General features: G+C 34.6%; 5 protein-coding genes and 2 non-coding genes across 11 annotated transcripts; 3 read left to right on the top strand and 4 right to left on the bottom strand.

The window, feature by feature from the left end:
* Positions 1-143: 143 nt before the first annotated feature.
* On the bottom strand, positions 144-6,860 carry tmc-2 (the record flags this gene model as incomplete). Of its 4 annotated transcripts, NM_001348601.6 has the most annotated exons (26): positions 151-424; positions 477-542; positions 591-675; positions 754-846; positions 897-1,013; positions 1,355-1,465; positions 1,517-1,573; positions 1,649-1,765; positions 1,818-1,922; positions 2,045-2,484; positions 2,580-2,658; positions 2,706-2,831; positions 2,979-3,228; positions 3,277-3,334; positions 3,718-3,913; positions 3,959-4,228; positions 4,376-4,513; positions 4,568-4,683; positions 4,728-4,942; positions 4,991-5,088; positions 5,155-5,300; positions 5,353-5,475; positions 5,760-6,024; positions 6,075-6,215; positions 6,275-6,357; positions 6,660-6,858. In NM_001348601.6, 26 exons carry the CDS (start codon positions 6,798-6,800, stop codon positions 344-346), a joined length of 3,717 nt encoding a protein of 1,238 aa, NP_001335510.1. The 4 variants fall into 4 exon arrangements, with proteins under 4 accessions (NP_001335564.1, NP_001335510.1, NP_001335565.1 ...); NM_001348602.4 differs by lacking the exon at positions 1,517-1,573 and having other exon boundaries at positions 144-424; positions 6,660-6,860; NM_001348603.4 differs by lacking the exons at positions 5,155-5,300; positions 5,353-5,475; positions 5,760-6,024; ... (1 more) ...; positions 6,275-6,357; positions 6,660-6,858 and having other exon boundaries at positions 344-424; positions 4,991-5,087.
* Positions 6,861-6,986: 126 nt separating this feature from the next.
* On the top strand, positions 6,987-7,108 carry B0416.8. Its single transcript, NR_071828.1, has one exon. It is a non-coding gene; the product is annotated as an Unclassified non-coding RNA B0416.8 (non-coding RNA).
* Positions 7,109-7,178: 70 nt separating this feature from the next.
* B0416.9 lies at positions 7,179-7,366 on the bottom strand. The gene has a single exon (NR_071827.1). It is a non-coding gene; the product is annotated as an Unclassified non-coding RNA B0416.9 (non-coding RNA).
* A 3,055-nt stretch (positions 7,367-10,421) lies between these two features.
* On the bottom strand, positions 10,422-11,436 carry B0416.2 (uncharacterized protein). The gene is made up of 5 exons (NM_077167.8): positions 11,260-11,436; positions 11,051-11,200; positions 10,892-11,006; positions 10,755-10,848; positions 10,422-10,576 (listed from the first exon to the last, which is right to left on the bottom strand). Exons 1-5 carry the CDS (start codon positions 11,321-11,323, stop codon positions 10,496-10,498), a joined length of 504 nt encoding a protein of 167 aa, NP_509568.1. The 5' UTR covers positions 11,324-11,436; the 3' UTR covers positions 10,422-10,495.
* A 1,211-nt stretch (positions 11,437-12,647) lies between these two features.
* Positions 12,648-13,635, top strand: B0416.7 (uncharacterized protein; the record flags this gene model as incomplete). Of its 2 annotated transcripts, NM_001047745.2 has the most annotated exons (4): positions 12,648-12,803; positions 12,938-13,034; positions 13,344-13,450; positions 13,521-13,635. In NM_001047745.2, the coding sequence occupies 4 exons, from the start codon at positions 12,661-12,663 to the stop codon at positions 13,570-13,572; spliced, it is 399 nt and encodes a 132-aa protein (NP_001041210.1). The 2 variants fall into 2 exon arrangements, with proteins under 2 accessions (NP_001041210.1, NP_001041211.1); NM_001047746.6 differs by lacking the exon at positions 12,648-12,803 and having other exon boundaries at positions 12,976-13,034; positions 13,521-13,546.
* A 324-nt stretch (positions 13,636-13,959) lies between these two features.
* On the top strand, positions 13,960-16,925 carry gly-13 (Putative alpha-1,3-mannosyl-glycoprotein 2-beta-N-acetylglucosaminyltransferase). Its single transcript, NM_077165.9, has 12 exons — positions 13,960-14,073; positions 14,120-14,278; positions 14,454-14,498; positions 14,546-14,601; positions 14,653-14,761; positions 14,811-14,955; positions 15,001-15,110; positions 15,166-15,245; positions 15,493-15,642; positions 15,687-15,777; positions 15,827-15,939; positions 16,374-16,925. The coding sequence occupies exons 1-12, from the start codon at positions 13,990-13,992 to the stop codon at positions 16,579-16,581; spliced, it is 1,350 nt and encodes a 449-aa protein (NP_509566.1). The 5' UTR covers positions 13,960-13,989; the 3' UTR covers positions 16,582-16,925.
* Positions 16,926-16,933: 8 nt separating this feature from the next.
* On the bottom strand, positions 16,934-18,937 carry B0416.3 (uncharacterized protein). Its single transcript, NM_001373416.3, has 7 exons — positions 18,821-18,937; positions 18,560-18,677; positions 18,301-18,412; positions 18,066-18,142; positions 17,892-18,018; positions 17,322-17,446; positions 16,934-17,269 (listed from the first exon to the last, which is right to left on the bottom strand). The coding sequence occupies exons 1-7, from the start codon at positions 18,868-18,870 to the stop codon at positions 17,216-17,218; spliced, it is 663 nt and encodes a 220-aa protein (NP_001359803.1). The 5' UTR covers positions 18,871-18,937; the 3' UTR covers positions 16,934-17,215.
* Between the last annotated feature and the right edge of the window lie 2,673 nt (positions 18,938-21,610).

The raw sequence follows: 21,610 nt of genomic DNA, 5'->3' as shown, positions 1-21,610 counted from the left end.
TTCGGGTAGAAAATTATTTTCACAAAGTTTGTATTGATCTACCTGATGTAGTTGCTGACACGCCTTTGAGAAAAACTAACATTTTGAGGACAATTTGCTTTTTTCCATTATTGTATATTTTGCAGACAAAATAAAATAATGAATGAAAAATGTTTATTCATCATGTTTAAAAAATGTACATCACAGACTCTGTCGCCAATGTTTGGAAATGCATTGGCATTGAAAAACCACCAAGTATGAACGATTTTAAAATTTAAAAATAAAACAATAGAAAATGTGAAAGACCAGCCAAGGTATAGGACATTACCCAGTAATTAATTATGAAATTAGAAGACAACAAAAATTAATCATTATCCGATTTTTTTGGTTTTTTCGGCGACTTTTCGACTCTCATTTCATACTTGCGATTCGAACTGTCAGAGTCCTGAAAATAAATGAATACAACTAGTTTTGTTTCATTATTCCCAATTACTTACATTCTTTTCGGAAGGCGGCTTTCGTGGAGGTGACATAGATATCCTAAACCGAGGTGGTCGAGGAGTCTGAAACATCAATATCTTTAAATAGTATTCACGACAACTTGTTCTTACACTCGGCTTACTTCCGCTCTCTGATTGCTGATCTTTTTCACGTTTTAGTCTTTTCAACTCTCTTGGTGAATGTGGGATTGGTGGTCTGAAGTTGTTAATTTAACACATTGCAAAAGGTATGTAACGATATGTTTAATTAGAAAATGTATTGCTGATTTCCTACCTATCAGGAATCAAACGCCCTTTCTCGTCATCAGTTGTCTCATCATTTGACATAACCTCATTCATAATTGGAGACATCATTGCAGAGGTGTAGCTGAAATCATGGTAAATTGATAAAGTTTCAATATAGTTTTTCATTTCTACCTGCTGTGAGGATTCAGATTTGCCCATAGTGGTTCATGAAGTGCAGGATCGCCAAGTGAATCGTCTGTTGATGGAGGACGAGTTGGATCTTGGGAAGAGTTTTCTACCGTAGCAACTCTGAAAATATTTATAATGATTATCTTAAGCTACCAAAGTATTTTTGCCGGTCAAAAACCTAATATCGAATCTGAAAGGTCTTTTTTCACAAAACGTGATGTATTTTCCTGTTTCGTGTCTCTGATCACGTACTGCCAACCATTTGAAATAAAAATACGATCAGTAAAAAAATCCAGAACAAAACAATGAACGAACAAAGTGAAGCTCGTAGTGATAATACTGTAGCTCAGAAAGTGATATAATATTTTTTAAATGCTAATTTCAGGCACTGAATGAGAAATGTATATTTGAAAATATCAAGTCGTGAAAACAGGTTTCCAAAAGTTATTGTTATTCCTTACCCATATCGAATATTGTGTGTTGTACTAATTGGCTGCAGAAGCCTCCTTGCAGCTTGTTTCTCAATTGAAGATGATGGCTGATGCGAGCTACTTGATGAACTAGCAGAGCTCCTAAAATGTATAACATAGGTGATAAGAGCAGTTATAAAACCAATAACAAACTTTTTCTCAATTCGCAAAGGTGTGATGTAAGTGTGAAGTGGATTTTCTGTGATCTCACTGCAAATTAAAAGTGCTCGTTTCGAAAACTTCTCACAATATTCAAACCAAACGTCTTCCTTCAATCAAACTTACATTCTCATTTCAGAATTGGACGGTGCAGTAGTAGTAGATTTTGATGAAGACGCTGATGCGGATTGTGAGTTTTGATCGAATGATTGGATAGCTGTACGGTAGGACATGTCACGATTACTGAAAAATAATTATTTTGTAAATAGTGATTGCTGTGATAATTGATGCTTGCCTTGTTCTTCTACTTTGTGAGCTTCGTTTACTTGGATTTTCTGATCGTTCTCTAGATGCTGGACGAGAACCGTCGGGTGGCAGAAGATATCTGCTTTCGGAGTTTCTGAAAATATTAACTTTTAGAGGAACTACGTGACACTTAAATCCGAGTACAAATTTTTTCTAAGAAAACTACTTTTAAAAAAATGGCCCGGAAAAAAAGCAAATATGAATAAAAAAAACTACCTCTTTTCGCTATCCTCATCATCTGAATCTGTTTCGGAACCAGTTGATAATTCTCGAAGCCTTCCACCACCTTCTTCCATTTCAATATCATCATGTCGCCCATATTTATTTGGATCAGCCCAGCCAATGCATACTAAAAACCTCTGACGAAGAGATAACTTTGGCGGAAGCGACGATGTTGTTGATTCACTATCAGAAGATTGTTCTTCACCGGTGCTGTGATCAACTTCTGATACTGATCCTAATGAAGGTACAAATTGGCGACCTGATACACTTTTAGCAGTTGATCTATTGTGCTGGGAATCATCATCAGAAGAAACTCCTTTTGTTGGTGGGGGTAGTAATTGTTTTGGTTTTTGTTTTCCAAATGTGTTGTCTTTGCTCTTTTTCTTCTTTCCCCCGGCAAGCTCAAAGATTTTTTTCTTCTCTTCTGTCCGTTCCTGGAAATGTTCAGTGTGATGTTTCATTGCATTACATTTGACAGTCAAATTTCGAATAGGACTAAATTTTGATAAAACAATTTTAAAAATCATACCACCATAAGTTGAAATGACAGGTCTTGATTAGCTTGTGATAATCCGGTAACCATTGCAATGAGGAAATATATAACCAGTCTGGAATTTTTAGCTACTTAAAAATTTACAAATGTTTTAAAACTTACGACAACAGTACTAAAACTGGAATAATGATTCCTGGAGACAAACTGTACTTGATACCATTAACAAGGGTTTTGTCTAAGTTTTCATGAAGAACATCAGTAATGACACTGTAGAAGAATGATTGATTTCTGAAATTCGTATATGTGATTGGGAACCTTCAAAAATATACGCTAAGCCCAATTTTCTTTATATTAAGGATGTACTTTAAAATACAGATGTAAAAATATTGAATTTTTATTAAACTTATTTGAAGTTTTAATTTATCAAACTCTTACCCAAATGGACCACAACTTTTACTCGGAGTTTTTGAAGCTATAACAAATCCGACTGGAAGTGTACAGAGGAATAGGAACAGTATTAGTAGTGCAAAGAAAAAGTTGGACGAACGACTGGCACGAAAGATTTGACTGGCCGGAACATTGCACGTCATTGCAGCCCATCCTCGAATGTACATCAAGATAATCAATTTTATGTTATTCAGCATTGGGAGAAGTGGAACAAAGAAGAGCCCGAGCCATATCATTCCTTAAAAACGCAACAGCATATTTGCAGACAATGTTTGATCTGTCCTACCTTGATTATTTACCAAGTGAAGCACATTTTCAGCAACTTTGAATTCTCCGTACTCAGGCTGAAATTTTAAATGTATAAAATGTTGAATAAAAGTATGTGAGCAGTGGTTAAAGATGGTGTAGTCGAATTATTTTTATTGCTTTATTAGAATCAAAATTGTCTAATAACACCCTATTTCATAATGAAACTTATTGAAAAATTCTCAAAAAAGTTATGACGGCCTAAGAAATGATAAGTTAAAATAAAATTATTTAAAATTTGAAATTTTACCTATTTGCCAATGTCACAGCAATTTTCAATGTGCAAAGAGAATAAAATCCATATTTTAAGTTATTTATCGCCCAAAAGTCCTTAACACTTCAGAAACACCAAACTTGGTATGGTCTTGAGCCCCTTTAAACACAGCAAATCAATACAGACTAAATTAATTTAAAAACTCACAAATGTTCTCTCCAAATCCCATGGCCAATATAAATTCAAATATCGACATGCCAAACCACGAAGAAAATCAATCAGAAAAATTGAAGCGACTGTCATGTACAAGTCCATTGTCACAAGTTTTGTTATTTCTTGGCCAATGATTGTTTCCCAACAAAGACCTCCTTGAGACATACGGAGTGATGCACGTGTTGTGGCTCTGTAAAAGTTATGCCTACAATTAGAAAACAAATAATTATATTACCCCGTTGGGCTTGCTGCATTCACAGTTGTCTCATTCCAGTCTGAGTTTGGTCCAAACATGTGCGTTTCTACAACTGGAGAAGAGAAAACTGTATCGTCCTTAGTGACTGATGCTTTCGGGTTATACACTCCAAATGGTCCAAAGTCGGGAAGCACAGTTGTCCACGAACTGGTTGCAGGGATGGGAGTTGTTGTAACTGGGGCGTAGGAGTAGTATGTATGGGGATTGTTGTCTACCGGATATCGAGGCAACACTGTCTCACGTATTGTTCTGGAATAAATTATATCAGTGACTTTTGTAGGTATGCAGCGTCGGTTTCCTGTTTTTTTATTTAAAAAAAAAGAATAGTCAAACCATTCTTATCATACTACAATAAATTATTTGAAACCGTTTAATTAAAAGCGTAACCTCACGAACCTTCCTATTGCATCTCCTGGATGGCCAAGTGCAGAAATTGGATTATCAGAGGCATTTTTCTCTTTCTGCAAATGCTCCAATTGCAACATCAATGAATAAATCAGAGTGTAGTAATTCAGAATGTATAGAACAAGCACTCTGAAAAAATTCCTCTACTCAAATTCCATAAGCTCAAATTTTTTTGAAACATACCTTCCAAGTTGGAACCTCAATGCATTTCTCGGGTGTAGCTTTTCAATTTTACCCAGCAGATCAAAAATATTCGGGAAAACTAATGTAATGAGAGAAATGGTTATAGCAGTGGCATTCTGAATAAGTTAATAGTGTTATTGAGCATCTAAGAACTACTAACCTGCGCAAAAAAGTGTTCTCCTTTCAAAGTTCCGCATTGCATAATGGCCCATATTGAGAACACATACATTGCGCAAATGAAAAGATTTGTAAGAACACGTGCTACAAACCGAATCCAGGGATGTTTGTCACTTGGCTTTTGTTTATCATCGTTTATTGCTTCACGAAATTTTATAACGTTTGCCATATAGACATTTCCAGCAGTTTCAGGATTACCTAAATTTTCAGAATATAAAATTAATCTCGAAAAAACTGAACGCTCACCTATAGTATAATCCCAGCCTGTGAAAGCTTTCCAATTGAATAAATACTGTTGCGTTTTTCCTGATGATAAGGTCCCACGACGATTGTTAGCCGCCATTCTTTAATTAGGACGAGTTTGTTTTTTTTTCTGTTCTATCTGATTTTCTTTTTTTTTTCAAACTCACTTCCTCAAGATGATGAAAAGTGAAAATCCTAGAATAAAAATGTTGCAGAAAAAATAAGCCACTGGAACACGATATTTGATTGTTTCTCCGAAAAACGTTTCTTTCGAGTAAAAACCGTAAAATAATAAAGAGTATTGAAAGTAGCCCTGAAAAAAAAACCATTGAACATTGGTTTTATCTGTTATCATTACAACTCACCCCAAAGTCCCAGACTGTGGATAGCTCGTCGGCACGAGCACGAACAGCTGGTGGCATTACTTTGATGGCCTTTGTCTTATTGTATCTGTCATCACCGAATTGAGTTCGAGAGTCGGCGAGCCACTGAAAATTATAATCTGAGGTGTAAAACCAAGACATATCATCATTAAAAAATCTCGTGCACGTCAGAATGTTCTATTTTGGCTTGATCATCAAAAACTGCTGGAATTTAGACGCTTCTAGACGCGAATTCCTTTACTGATTTAGCATGATTAAAAGCGTGCTGACGTCAAATTTTTCCGGGCGAACAATTCCCGCATTTATTGTACATCAAACTTTTCTTTAGTTCAAAATTGGAGGCCCTATTTTTGAAGCGTTGAAGTTTTTATAAGCTTGTAGAAGCTCACCTCAGGTATAACTACGAACATACACATAATAAATGTGATTGTGATGTTAACTCCGAGAACCCATCGATGAAATGTAAAATATGACGACACAACTGATCCAAAGTGGCTTTCAATTTTTCGAATCTTTGCTTCCCAGGGTATCAAATAAATTTTGAGATTATCCAACCATCGACTGGCTTGTGTCAATCTTCGACCAGCCTCTGCTTTGTATAATCTTGCTTTCGAGACTTTTGCTTCTTGCTGTTGTAGATGTTTTTGTGCTACTCTGAAATTTCCGATTTTGACGTTTCGCTCAAATGTTCATAGCGGTCTTACTTCAACGTCCGCCGTTTTCTTTTCATATACCACGGCTGGCCACGTAATTTTTGTATAATTTCTTTCTTTTGTTGAATTTTCTTGAGTATCCTATCTTTCGAAGCTTCTTTGTCGTCTTCTTCGTCGAATTCGTCATCGTCACTGTAATGTGAAAATTGAACAAAATGCTGGAAAGTGAATAAATTTTTTGGAAAACTCACTCGTCAAAATTGGGATTTCCTAATCGTGTATGTGGTCGAACAAGAACACTGGAGGAACGGCGAAAAAGAGAAAGCAGATCAGCCTGAAAATCAAATTAATTTAAATATATGAAACAAGTGTTAGCTGTTATAATCTGGACTTGGAAACATTTTTACTCTTTCACAACTTCAGAGCAATACTATATAATTTTTGAATTGATAGTTTTTATACACCTTGATTGTTTCTGTGAATTTCAAGAGCATACGTTTTTGTCTTAACAAATGAAAACTAAACGTTTATTTCACTTCTAGTTTTTACGAAATTGTAATTCATTTTTTAAATAATTTTTATTTATAAAATACTGCATAATTGTCAAGAATTTACAAAGCGAGTTTGAAAACGTACAATAACTGACGATCTTCTACTCATTCGACTATCAATTTCCTCTTCAGAAACATCCGCTAGAGACTTAACGGACTGTCCTGTTTCCCCACCATCATCAGTGTCATGTCGAACCAGAGGCTGATGAGCGCCTGATTTCGGCATCGTGCTTTAGATGACTGCACGCCGGCGTCCACTGCTCGATGCGTCCAGTTGACAGCTTCTTAGATGATCAATAATATTATTTATTTTTAGCACTAAATCTCTCATAGAAAGACAACGGGAAGATTGCGGATCGGAAGTGGTTTGTGAGTAATGGCGATTGCGATATGATTAGAAAAAAGCAAACGTTTAAGAGAGAACACGGAGACAATTGACGGAGTGAAGTCATTTTTTGCGCGTCTGAGAAACTTAACAAGATGGAAAAGAGCGGTTATCTGATGGTGGTGGATGACGCGGGCCATGTGTCTGGTGTGAGCCACATTATGTAAAAATTGTGATATGAAACAAGTGATAGTGAGCGCGGCCAGCGGGAGGTGCTCGAAATGCAACAAGCGATGTAATGAATGAAATTTTTGCGGGTTGGAGACCGAAAAGAAGCACACAGAAGAGTAGTCTGTGACAGAAGACACGCAAGAAACACAGAGCAAAGACACATTTTTTGCCTTTGACTCGTCGTCGGCCAAGGAGAAAAAAGACGACGGGTCTGGGAAGGATATTGATAACAATTGATGAGAAAAGAGCAAATTGGAGATGAGTTTGCAACCACCTCACGTTTGATTTTGATGTCGATGGCAAATAACACAAGCCACCGTCTGTCTCAATCTCTTGTTGATGCGGTTTCTTTTTCGAGGCCAATCTACAGAGCAAAACATACTCATCAGATTGCCGATCTAATTCGCGAGTAAGAAGTTCGCAATTGAGCACGTCTGAATTGAAAAAAAAAAACGAACATCGCTAGGAAAACATTTGCGGAGGAAATGAGCAGTGGAAAGGAGGAGAGGGGTCGTAAACTTAAGAGGGGATGTAAAATTTGAGTATCAGTGTCATAAAGATCTTCGTTGTTCCATTTAGTTTTTAATGTTTTCTTTTTTAACAATTAGTTCGAATCCTAAGTGAATTTTTGAGTTAAAACAGAGATTTTAAATGTCGAGAAATGAAGACGTAAAAAGTGAAGAGGTTTGAATTTAAAAAAAACGGTTTACACCATATTTTCATGTTTTTCATAATTTTACAAGTATAAAAGTATTTTCTAAATTTCCTGACTTAATTAGTACACACATAATGAATTATATAGTACTTAAAAAGGAGAATTTGTTGAATATTTCTTAATATCAAGTGTCAACATGGCAAGGTGTCTTAATATGGTATTTGACAATTCCACTATTTTATTTTTTTACATCTTAATTTCCCTCAATGTTGTTTGTTTTTGGAAACAATTATTTAATACACATAGAAGGACCCGTAAAAATTGTAACAATTTGTATCTGTTTTAAAGATGAAACAGAGAATAAATACTTAAACTTCTAACTGTTGCAGCAACAACATATGTTTTTTTAATCTAACTAAAAACAATATACAAAATATGTTTTAAAATATAAAAAACTCCTTCATGTTTCAAATTTTTGGGATAAGAATAATAGAAACATTTCTTGAGGGACATGGTGTGAAATGCGATCTCTCGAACTTTTTGGACTTTCAAAGAGAAAATAAGAACAACATATCTCTCAAGTGTCGGAAAGGTCAGGTGCAATTCGATAGAGGTGAAATTAGAGAAAATCATACAATCTAAAAATTACGCAAAAAAGTAGTAGTCCGGTCGGATGTGACAATCAAACAAAAATGTGGTGTTCTTCTTTATCTTCAGGCTCAACTCTTCTTGTCAACCTTCGTTTTCTCCTCTCAAAGCAATATCTCCCCCCACCGAACCAACGCTAGTTACATCCTCTTCCCCGACAAATGCTTCTTCTCATTCTGCCGGTGGACGGACACCATTGTCGAGAGATAAGCAGGAGATATAGAGTCTCTGCTCTTGATCAAACTTGTTATAGCAATCCGTACGTTCAATCCTCGTTTCAGAATGCTACTCGTGTTTTTCTTTTAAGCTTGTCATACTGAGCGCATGTCAAAATGTGGCGGATTGGGTGAAAAGAAGAAATTTGTTATTGTTGGTGATGAGTTTCTAACGTGGAACTTGTTTCAAAAACTTAGATTTGTTGGCAAATTTTCGATACTTTTTTCCAATCTCGAGAATGAGACAACAAAAGGTTAGAGGTTACAAAAAAAGAACATAATGACTACGTTCTTTAAAAATCAAGTTGAGAAGATAGATACATCTTCATTATCTAAAAGAACAGCGGTGTGTATGAACAGGAACCAATCAAGACAGATATTACACATACATTTTAATGAAACTTTCCCAAAGTACAATTGGTATCAAGAACTTTTATCCGAGCTTAATCAAGGACGGAACATGTGTCAAAAGGTGCCAGCTAACACAAGGTAACACATAGGTGTGTTAACAACTGAGAAATGAGAGGATGATTCGGTCATTTGAGATTTATATGTTTTTGATGGTCTTCGGAAATTAAGAGGGTTTTTCGTGAAAATAATAGAGTTCAGGAGGAGCAATGAAGTAATTATGTAGATGAAAAAATGGACAAATCTGACTGAGAGAGAGAGTTTAAAATTGGTAACCTTAAAGGAACCATTTTGACCATTTGACTTTTTTTCATAATTGCGTTCATTCAATTTTTGAATAGACAAGTATGTCAATCATTAATACTCCGTCAATTCAATTTCAGTGTCGTATACACAAAAAAAGCAAGGCACAATCCATATGATAACTGTTTTACTTTTTGAACAACTGATAACTGTTTTACTTTTTGAACAACTTTTATTCTCAGAAATTTGCAAAGCTACGCGCTAAAAGTATCTTTGCATACTTCAAAAACGTATTCTACGCCTTTGAAAAATATATATACTGTCCGTAAAATGTCTAGTTGTTGTAGAAAAATACAACAAAGCTTGATGGACGTTTTTGTGCCAAACAATTGAAAACGAATCAAAGATTAGGGAAAGCAACACAATCAACAACTCCGTTGATCTTGTTTTTTTTTCAACTCAAGACATCAAGTAATACCTACTAGATAGTACTAGATAGAGTAGAACGGAATGAGAGGTGTGAGTATCAATGTTACACCAATGTGTCCTCTTCCCATCATCCGCTCCATCTTCTCCTTTTCATACCACCAAACGAGTTGTCAGTGGTCCTCGCGTCGTCGTCCGTTTACACCTCTTTGTGGCGTATGACTACTGGTCAACGCTTCCGCTCTTATCCGTCCCAATTATCCGCAGACGATTCTCGCCATTGGGTCGTATGAGCGGTCAGGTGGTCAAAGAGTCTGGTGGCGTGCGCGCTTAGTTTGTCCTACCACTTCGATTGGCTTCTGGATAACTAATCAATTGTTGTCAGTGTACTACGAAGGTGTCGGAGTTGACACATTTGCAACTGGTTTAATGAAACAAACGTTTGGAAATCAAAAGGAACATTTGTTGATAGAATAGAGCGTTAAATCGAAAAGTCGCGTGATGAGATAACAATTTTTGCAAAATCGAACTTGCCAAACATACTACAAGGAACTTTAAACATAAAATCAAATTGAGGATAGTAAGCCTTTTGTTACATAAGATAGTATAATAAGTATCTTGTTGCATAAGCTTCCTGTTGAAAAACAAATCTTAATAAATTTTATCCAGAAACTAATATTTTGTCTGACCTTGCAACATATTTCTGAATTTATTCAAAATTAATATATTTCATTAGAACATCGAAAAATCTCACAACGTAGTATATTCATTCAAACATCATCGTCGTCGTCTCCAGGACGTTCAAAGTCACGATACTGGCGTCTCAGACGACATTCGCAAAGGATCGGGATCTGAAATTTGTTCTGACTTGTATCATTATAAAATCAACAAAATGTAATGTTTGAACGTGCATAGATTGGAAAATCTATTCCGATTTTTTTCTGGTAATATTATTATTATTATTTGTAATCTGATGTCTTCATATTCTAGATTTTTAGTATAAAAAAAAAGAAATAACGATATTCTTACCCGAATCGTTCCTAATCTGTACGGTCCAAATGAGTTGAAGAGTCGGACCATTGTGTTTGCATTTTCGTACACTGTTACGCACTCGCTAATATACCTGAATAATATTCCTCTGTTTATGCTATATATATCATATTCACATGTCATCTTTGACGCCGTGACAAGACGGACGGTCCTCTTCAAGACATTGAACATGTGTTTTTGAAAATTTGTGACCACTGGCTTGCAGAATTTCCACAAGGCTTCCGTTGATCACTGTAAACTTCAAAATAACCTATAAACGTTTTGTTAAAGCTCACAATGTCCATACACTGGTTCATAGTTATGAAGAACCACTGTTTGGCATACTTCTTCAGTGGTTTCACTCATTCCAACCAACATTGACTTTTTCACCAAGAAAAATGGTTTTGGCTTCCGAGTGACAGATTCCAATTGTGAGCTTTGAGCAACTAGAATATAATAAATTCCTACAAGAGCATTTCTAGAATAATAACCCTAATTCACTAACCAAGAGCCTCAGCAAGGAGAAGTGCAACGAAGATTAGAGAAAACTTCGTTACACTGAACGGCATTCAGAAGTGTTGGGATGAAGCTAAACTTCTTTTACAAGATTTTGAATTTGAATTTCAAAATCTCTATAAAATAAATGAAATTTTAAAAAGAGATCAAAAGTAATACAACCATTCAAATCCTGCAAATAGAAAGCACCGCCCCTTTGACCCATGTCTTAATTTCAGGTTTCAGGTTTTGGGAAAAAACCAATTTCCATTCACAGGCACAATACCCATTATCGTATTTCGATCCATCATATTTTCACGTAAAACCAATAATTGTAATGGGCGTTTTCACTCCCTCTTTTGTTTGTTTCAGCCTTGCAACCAGTAGTTGTTGAAAGTCGGAAGTATTTCAATGGATAAAGTGGACAGGGAAGTGACATCAAGCTGGTTATGGATGCGAACAAATTGAAACTAACCTGTGAATTGAAATCGTTGATCAAAAATCGGTGTGCAAAATACTGAAATAAACGAAAACTGTTGCAGAAATCGAAAACACTTGTTTTAGGTCTTACCACGTGTTTGGTCGATATTCACGGTTTGAAATCTGTGCCGGAAAAATGAACATAAAGGTTTAATAAAAACTGTATTTTTCACATTTATTCTTTTGCGGCAAAAAAGCGTGCGACCCCGATATTTGATAAGTTTTATTTGAAAAGTCTCCAACCATTTAAAACTGAACACCAATAATTATGATATCTTCAATAAAATCTACTAACGACATAGAATGTCAGACGGTTTTGGGATTTGGTTGATTTACAAAGTATGTGTTGCAAAAACCGAGAAGTTCACATTTTTTGACTGAAACAAGACTAAAAAAAGGATTTGCCAACGTTTTTATTGCATGCAGTCATTTTAGCTAAAAGTAATTTTTCCTACTGGCGCAACCCAAGGCTGGAAAATCTATTGGGCAGCCAAGCAAATTGGCAACAGTTTGAGTTTTTCAAACCAAAAAATTGTCTCACATTAGCCCTGCGCAATAGTAATTTTTATTTCGGTCTGTTAACCATTAGAAACATGATATTGGACTTGTCTTTTCTCCCGATTCTTCATGGTTTGACTGAAAATATATGTATTTCAATGATAGTTTTCTGCTATACACTATTTCAACACTCCAATTACAAAACAAAAATGTCACGAGATCTCTCATCATTTAATTTTTCGAAATGAAACGTAATTTTTGATCTTGCAACGATGCTATTAGTGACCGTCATTTCCATTGGCAAGGCTGGGTCATAGCTACTTGAGAACAAGTTCTCTTGAATCGACAATATCAATTACGAGAAAGACCACTTCTTCTCGCTCACAAATTGTTTTTATTTTTTTTATTGTTTGACATTACAGATTAAGAAATGATGAATCTTTCAACAGCTATTATCTCTTGTTTATGCATTGGAGTTCTTAGCTATGAAAATAAGTTTCAATTTACTGGAACTGTGTATTGCAAAAGTAACGCCCCATGGTGTGTAAGAATTCGTGTTATAGAAGTTGATACATTGTGAGTTTTATCAGATTAGCAAATGTTGCATACATTGAGAGAAATTATTTTCCATGGTAAAAATTTAAATTTAGAAAAAAAATTTAAATTTAAATTTAAATGTAAATCTTCTATGTATTACAAACACATTTTAGAGTCGACGACGGAGTTGCCTCAGTTGATTTTTGTTCAAATGAAGTTACTCAAACTTACGATATTGGAGGAGTGCAAGAAAATGATGGACTTCTGGACGTAGGTTTTAAAAATTGAATTGGTAACAAGTCAAATGATTAGAAGCAAGTAAAAATAGTGATTCAATTTTTGGCAAACATGCGTAAACGTTGGAGTTTAAATTTTTATTTATTTAATAGTTCCTTCATATCAATAACATTATTCCACAGTTTATTTTATTTTCCATGATTCTCATATTTTTTGTCAGTGTTAAATCACAGTAAAATACATATATCAGTTAAGCTGTTACGTAGGCAATAATACTAAAATGCTGGAAATTTTTTTTAAACTATAAACAATATTTGATAAGAATTCCAAAAAAAATTTCAGCGTAATTTTGAACTCCAAATGGTTGTATTCCATAACTGCAGTCGCAACACTGAAACTGTCTTCAAAACGGGAATCTGGAGAATTCCGCTTCCGAAGGCTCCAACTGTGTAAGTCAAATAAAGTTTAAATAAGCTTTAATAGAACTTTACTTTCAGCTAAATTCAATAATTTTTTCAGACACGCTCCTATTCGCCAACATTTGAACTTGAATACGAATAATTCACAATAATTTTACGATCTTTCACAATTTTTTTATTTTGCTTCTTTTTCGAAAATAAAATTCAAGAATCAGACTAATGTAAAATCAGCGATTTATACTTTTACAAAGCAATTACATGCACCATATCGAAATCTTGCAAAATACTGCATAAACTACGGGATTAGCGGTGGGGTTTTGCGTCCTCAATAAATAGCGTGTCACCCAGTTGTGTGCGGCATAGTGGCAAAACACCATGCGGCGGGTTGCATGGGGGAGGAGTCTCACCGAAACCACGTCAAACTGCGGTTTATTAACCAAATATTATTAACATTTATTGTTTTTCCGTGGTTTTTTTTTTGCAATATTTATTTGTATTTTTCAAATATTAAAAGGTATATTTTTATTAATAATTTTCAGGCGGATGTGTACATATTTCCACCTAAAATCATGCATGCGGTGACAAAAATCTTTATCATTTTCATATTTGTATTTATTTTATGGACGCTCTACGTAGAAAATGATATAACAAATGTAAGTTTTTATTTAATTCGAAAAATATATAAAAACCAAGCTTTAGAGAACCAGAAATACGGATAATATTGATGATTTACTGGAATCAGCGAATAGATTGGAGCGGTTATTGAAGTTTGAGGCAAAGAAGATTGCTGCGTTGGCGGAAGATGTGCACAAAATAAGGGCAAACAGGAAGGGAAAACATGTGATAATGGAAGAAATGGTAAGGGTTTAAATTTTGAAATTTCAAAACTGAATTCAGAGTTACAATAAATCTATTTTTGCCATGTGAAACTGAATTGATGCTAACAGGGGTTTCAATGATCTTCGAGAGTAACTGCGAACTCCAAATTTATAAAAAAATTTTTAATAAAAAATGTACCATTTCAAAATTTCAGGTTTCTCAAGATTTGAAGCAATGGAAAGACCCCATTCCGGTTTTGGTATGCAGATTCGGAGTTTCTTTTCAAAATAATTGAGTTCTTTCCAGGTTTTCTCCTGTAATCGTGCGATGGCAGTGAGAGACCATGTTGAGAAACTTATCAGGTACCTTTCCATAGTTATTTTTGCAATAATTTTTATTAAGTATGTTTCCAGGTACCGACCAAGTCAGGAGAAGTTCCCAATCATTGTTACCCAAGACTGTGATAATGAAAATGTGAAGAACGAAGTGAAGAAGTTTGGAGACAAAGTGGAGTACATTAAGGTAGATTTCAAAAATCTCTGTCTGCAATCTCAATTTCATATAATTTCAGCATTTGGCCGGCGATAAAGCGAATATCACAATTCCACCCAGTCACCGACAGTACACCGCTTATTACCGCATAGCACGTCATTACAAATTGGCGCTCAATCACGTTTTTGTTGATAAGGGCTACTCATCAGTCATTATTACAGAAGGCAAGGTGATCATTTGATTTCATTTTAGATAAACTAAAATTACAGACGATCTCGACATTTCGCCAGACTTCTTCTCGTACTTCTCAAGTACGCGATATTTGCTGGAAAACGATGAGAAATTGTGGTGCGTCACTGCCTGGAACGACAATGGAAAAGTGAATAATACAATCTTAAATTTAATTGACTGTTGCTGAAAATATGTTTTTTCAGCAAGAGAATATTGACATGACTGCGGCTTCTACGTTGTACAGAAGTGACTTCTTTGCAGGACTTGGCTGGATGATGTCTTCGTGAGTTTCGGAAAATTATTTTTACTCATCAGTCATTATTACAGAAATATCATGTTTTTCTGAGAATAATGAAACTAGGGAGTTATAAGAATTTTTCGAAACTATTTTGTCTGTCGAAATCTGTAACATTTTCGAAAGGCTTAACACTTTTTTCCAGAGAACCGAACTTACAATTTCAAAAATTACGATTTTAATTTCTGCAAAATGTTTATGCTAATTTTGAGCTGTGATTTTTTTATATTTTCAGGAAAACGTGGCATGAACTAGAACCAATTTGGCCTGTAGGATTTTGGGATGACTGGATGCGAGACCCTGCACGGCGTAAAGATCGTCAATGCATCCGACCTGAAATCAGTAGGACAGGGATGATGTCTTATGGAAAAGAAGGCGCCAGCAAGTATGAGATTTCTACAATTAAAAGTCTCATAAATCTGTTTACAGAGGCCAGTTCTTCAGCAAGCATTTGGCAAAGATAAAAGTCAACGATAAGTACATCAACTTTGGGAAGATTGACTTGGATTATTTGTTGCCTGTGAGTGGTTTCCCAGTTTGCATAAAACTGCCCAGTTTTCCTGTTTCAGGCCAATTTCGCGAAGAAAACAAATTTGGAAGTCATGAAGGAAGCCGTTGAGCTGAGCATAGATAATGTGGCTTCTTTTGTATTGAGCTCGGAGAACAAAGGAAAAAGTGTCAGGTAGGAGTAACGCACTTTTAAAATGGGCCTTGAATTGACAAACGAGGATCATGAGTCATAAGAAAACGTTGGTGGAATCTTTTTTTTTTTTGAAGAAGAATCGAATCAACGATGAAAGTAAAACCGAACTAAAATGAAGAGAAACCATTCAATTTTTTTTTTGAAAGTACTAAAAAACATTGCTTTAATCCTTTAACATTGTTAGTTAGTGAACATTATTATCCAAACGGATGAGAAGACCGAATAGCAATGCGTTGTAGTCCAACATCTTGAAAACTTCTGAAAAATGATTTTAAGAATTGTTTGCTGGCTTCGTGTCATTAGTTTTTTTTAACTTTTTGACAGAGATGTTTGCAAATTTTGTGCAACTTATCTCTTATTTTATCAACATACATACTGTATTAAACACATTAATTAACTGTAGTATGTTTCAGAGTGATGTACGATGGCAATATTGACTACATCCGGAAAGCTGACAAACTTCATATAATGCACGATTTCAAAGCTGGTGTCCCACGTACTGCATATGATGGAATAGTCACTTGTTTTATAAACGGAATTCGTATTTACTTGGTACCTGACAGAACAAAAGTGTCAGCATATAATCCAGATTGGTCGGTTCCGCCGTCGTTTGGAGAGTAGTTTTGTGGCTTTGATAATGTTTAAACTTTATATTTCACGGGTTTCATTCTTACCGAATCTAGTCGACTCTGGCCTGCATTCCTATTATTTTGTTCAACTCTTTCCAGTGAATCTGACATTTGCAGCTAGTAATTTGATGTGAAAATTATTACCTTGTTTCGAGATGTGATTGCCCTACGAAATTCATATCTTTTCTCAGCAATTGCACGTTTTATTTGCTACGTTGGTTGTTATTTTAGGGGTATTGTAATTGATTATCAATCTTTTTCTTTCCAATATGTTACATTCCACGGAAAAATAGTTTTTTTTTGCAATGAATAAACGAGTGAGCGTTTTGAAACAAACACTGAAATAATCAATAGAAATTTATTAGAAATTGTTTTATTTCAATGAACAATAGAAAAATACAAGAAAGCGGACAAGTAATGGTGTAACAGCAACATGCTAGACACTCGTCAAGAACACAGAAACCCGAATTTCAAAAAATGGAAGAAAACGTGTGAAAGTGCTTACTAACACAGAGAGCTTGGAGAAGATCACGCAAAAATTATGATTAGAAGTAGTCGAAAAAAATGGTAGAAGTAGGCGGAAACCATGTGGCTGGTGAGTTTTTGGTGAGTGTGGTATCTCTACGCTAAAACATCATACGGTTAGGTGACACGTCATCTTGCGAAACTTTTTGGTTGGCCTGTAAAGTGGGTGAGTGTGTGAAGCGGTGAGCCCGAAGTGATAGCGTTTACCTCCTTTAACATGTGTAAAGTTTCATCAACCTGTGAAATAAACAGAAAATCGATATAAACAACATGAGTAGTCCAAACTAAAGGGGCAAGAAGCAAAGCTAAAAGAAGACTGCAGCCGAGGAGTACTGAAAAATAAATTATTAAACTGAATATCATCTTTAGAAGGTTTTTTTGTAAATATATATGAATTGGAAATAACTATCCAGTGTTATAGTGTGAACCTATGACATCAATTATCCCAGACATCCCAGACAAAAAAAATGTAATTCTACGGATACACTTTTCTGAATTTTAGCATAATTTAACTAATTTTTACGTATCATGAACCAGTTATATTTGTGTTATAGCTCTAGCCCTAAATGGTTTTGATAGTTAAACCTCAGTGAACACGTGAATAACTATTCTATAACTGGTTTGATTATTAGACTTAGAAATCAAACTTTCAAAATAAATAAATCTAAAAAAGTTGGTCATCATTAAAAAAAACACAGCCATTTGAAGGTCTAGCTTTTGCAAAAATATCTAACGTTTTCTTATAATAAGGATAAAGAAAAAACGCCAAAAACAAACCTTGGTCCGTCCCGAACGGGATATCCTCAAGTGGCAACCTTAAAAGGGCTGACAGAAACATCTTCGGAAACACTACAGCCAGTAATAGAATTGTAATTAATATTAAGTCGTATATTAAAAATACAAGCTGCAATATTCAGGTAAGCCTGTCAAAATATGCAGTTCAAAACTCACTTGTATTATCACAAATGGTATAAGGCACATTTTAGCTCCACGAAATGCTCCGTAACACGTTGAAATTAATACGGACCCTGAATAAATACATTGGCTGGATTAGTTTTTGAATTTGTAAGATTTTGAAAAGATTTTTTGAGTGTTGTATCGCTGATTGATGTTCAAAAAAATTCGCTCAGAAAATAATCAGGAAATGTAGAAATGTAAACAAATTTTTTGACAAATTCTCCCTCACCTAGAATAATCACAGAAAACATCACCGAAGTTGCGTTCCCAAAAAAAGAGATGAAGATGATGATGGCGACATAGAAGGGTATCGTCAACACGCTAATCAACTTGGTGAGTAGCTGCAAACAATTGTAAATACAAATAAATAATAATAAAAGCATTTTTCAGATGATCCCCTCTCTAAATTCCTTGCCAATAAACAAGGATTCCGTGTTTGCTTGATGTGTGATCGTCATCTTTCATGTTTACTGGGTTCCTTTACTTACCAAAACATGAACCCTTCGTCCACAATATGAAAATGGATCATAGCCAAGACCGTGTACTTCAGTGTCCAGATGGTTTACTCTCCGTCGTCGTTGCTCGGCTTCTGATACAAGGAATTCACTGAAAATCAGAACAAAATTGAATCAGAGTAGCTTGAGCAATGATCTTTGGTTGTTTCCAGTTGATTCATTTGATTCGATCATGCTTTTTTCTATGTTTTTTTTTTCTGAAGCAAAAAAAAGTTCGAAAAGGTCAAAACATACATCTGATTATCGCATCCGCTCGATGACGATTCATGGTTGTCTTCATTCATTTCTCGACCTTCCCTCTGTCGTTCTATCCCATTAGTCAGCAAAAAGTAATTTATTTGTCGCTTCTGTAATGATAATCAAAAAAATAAAAAGAACGACGTTCAGAAAAAGGAGTGAAGCGAAAATTTAAAAGTTAAAATATTCATAGAGACGACGAGTCATTGGATCAAAGAAAACAATGCGACAGAATCCAAAACAAAAACACATTTATCACAGAGCACAGCTCCTGAATCATCGATGTGTAAGCTGATCGGATTGTTCTAAGACGCCGACGACTTATATAGGTATACAAAAAGAAACATTAGCCAACGAGTAAAATAGTTTCTTGGGTTTTGTTCTTGAGCTCATGTGTGGAAAATGTGTATGAAGAAAACATTTCCTTACTGAAAGGTTTTTAGTTTTTAGATTTCATTGTATTCTGCATTCTTTTTGAAATTACACCGATTGGCATGGTGATGAAAATAATTTGGGGTATTTGTGTATTTTAGTCACACATTGATTAACCATTAAAAAAAAAAGGTGTCCACTTTTTTATTGTTCGGTTTTTATCAACTTTACTAATAAATATGCGTAACACTATTTTAATGATAAATTGAAAATTAAACTTGTTTGCACCATGAAACACAAGTCCTTTATTTTACTAGATTTGGACATACTTTACTGGATAGTTTTGATTTAAACAACTCCAGATTGGGGCTTACTGGGCAACAAAACTGAACAATAACAAAATATTTTGGTTAAAGTAACCACTAATGTTTGTATTTTTACAACATATTTCTAAATGTTTCCAACTCTAATTTTCAAAATCAAACGGCCCTGGAAGTGAATGCTTCTTGACTATGACAATGACGAGCTGAAACTAATTTGTAGTGTTTTCTCTAAATTGTTTTAATTACAAATATTACTTGAAATGCTAGTAATGAGCTAGTTCAGTGTCTTTAGCCTGAACACTTTTTGTTCAATTTCTTAGTTTTTGTGAATGTTTTGAGAAAATGAAAAGTCTGGCACATACACCGTTCAAACAATCGTCATTGTCAAAACATATGACTGTTCCCAGTACAATGATGGGAAAAATATGGAGAAGTGACGGCCGAACACAAAATGAGCAAAACTTAACAAGTTTTTGTCTTTTTCTCTGCTTTGTAAGCACCAAAAATTAATACGGAAAATTCAGCAGGCTTTGACGAAAAGCGAATGGAAACAAAGAATACTCCTTATTCTGTTTTTCAACAACAGAATGTGTTCAGAACATTGAACGGCTCTACTCGTTGATTTAATAAGGTTTCGAGCGGTGAAAATTGAAAATGAAGTGGCATACCTAGTAGTCATAGGGAGGAGCTTTAGACATTTCGGTCTAGTGGGGGAGGAGTAATAACAGGTTACACGTTTCTCGAGCAAGCTATTTGGGTTTGCACATATGCATATTCTAGTTATGTTTATCATGTGGGTGTTTAAAACTTGAAAAATTGTTCTGACAAATTGGAAAGCCAATTAGTTGTATTAAAATTTTTTTTAGCAATGTTATAAAATAATGAGTAAAGTATTTTTTGTGTTTTTTTTGCTGAATGAATACATGAGACACGCAAATACCTAGTCTTGATGCTGAAAAGTTGAAAAAAGCTGTGAATAAGATTAGAAAAGGTGAAAATAATAAGAAAATCGCCAAAAATCTGTGGCCCTAATGTGAGCGTCAGTGTCTGAAGCTTACATTTCCGGGAACGTCATCTAACAAACTCAAATTTGTTTTTCCTTGGAAATAATAAAATAGCCACTCATGATTATTAGTGAAAATATGGAGAATATGAAAATGAATTCCAGAAAAAAGTTAATTATTGGTAATAGATTAAACTTTGAAAAGTGTAAATATGAGGGTGGATATTGCCATAAATAAATGAGTTACGACCAGTGAGCAGATCGAGAAAATGAAAAGAACGACGCAAAAAACTACGAAATAGAAGGAAAAACGTTTATGGGCGGACGTTGTCAAAATGTATATGTTGAGAAGAAAAAGATCTGGGGCATGTTTTGTTTTGATGCCATGCTTTCTGCCAGAAATATAAATGGAACATACACTCAGCAATGTGTAAATTAAATTTTCGAATAAACTTTGACACATTCGAAAGTTGTTATTTTGTAAAGAATGATGAGTTTTCAAATTATTTTTGTTACATTTACAGTGCCGGCCAAAATTTCAAATTTTACATGTGCAGGACAAATAGAGGCCGCAACACTAATTTACGAATATTCCATAACTTTTGGAAAAGTAGATTTTTAAGAAAATCTTATAATTATCCCGTTTATTTCATCTATTTTTGAGACGTATTCATTTTTGGTGTCCTAAATTGTCGAATTTGCCAAAGTTTTCATTTAAAAAAATTTTTTTTGATTGGCTCGTGTGGGAGTGAGATTGTTATAAGTTCTTAAAATACGGTTTTTAAAATTTTGTAAACTGAAAAAGTTAGACAAGATTTTTATCAATGTTTATCTGGTGTTGCAGGTTTTATTATTTTTCGAGTTTAAAATACCTAAAAGACTTTAAAAATTACAATGAAAAATGCAAAAAATCTAGGTTTCACAGTTTCAATTTTTCAGAACATTTCAAATTTAAAACCGAATCCGACAGATGAAATCCTTGAGACTTTTCAAAAAATATTTTATACTAAACTACAGCTTCAATAGAAGTTTTGGAATTATATTTGATTTGTTCACTTTTTGATTTGAATCTTGTTAACACAGACACTA

The sequence above is a fragment of the Caenorhabditis elegans genome, chromosome X (genome assembly GCF_000002985.6).
Source record: "Caenorhabditis elegans chromosome X".
Lineage (NCBI taxonomy): Eukaryota > Metazoa > Nematoda > Chromadorea > Rhabditida > Rhabditidae > Caenorhabditis > Caenorhabditis elegans.
Note: the sequence above shows the minus strand (reverse complement) of the source record. Positions and strands in the feature narration are given on the sequence as shown.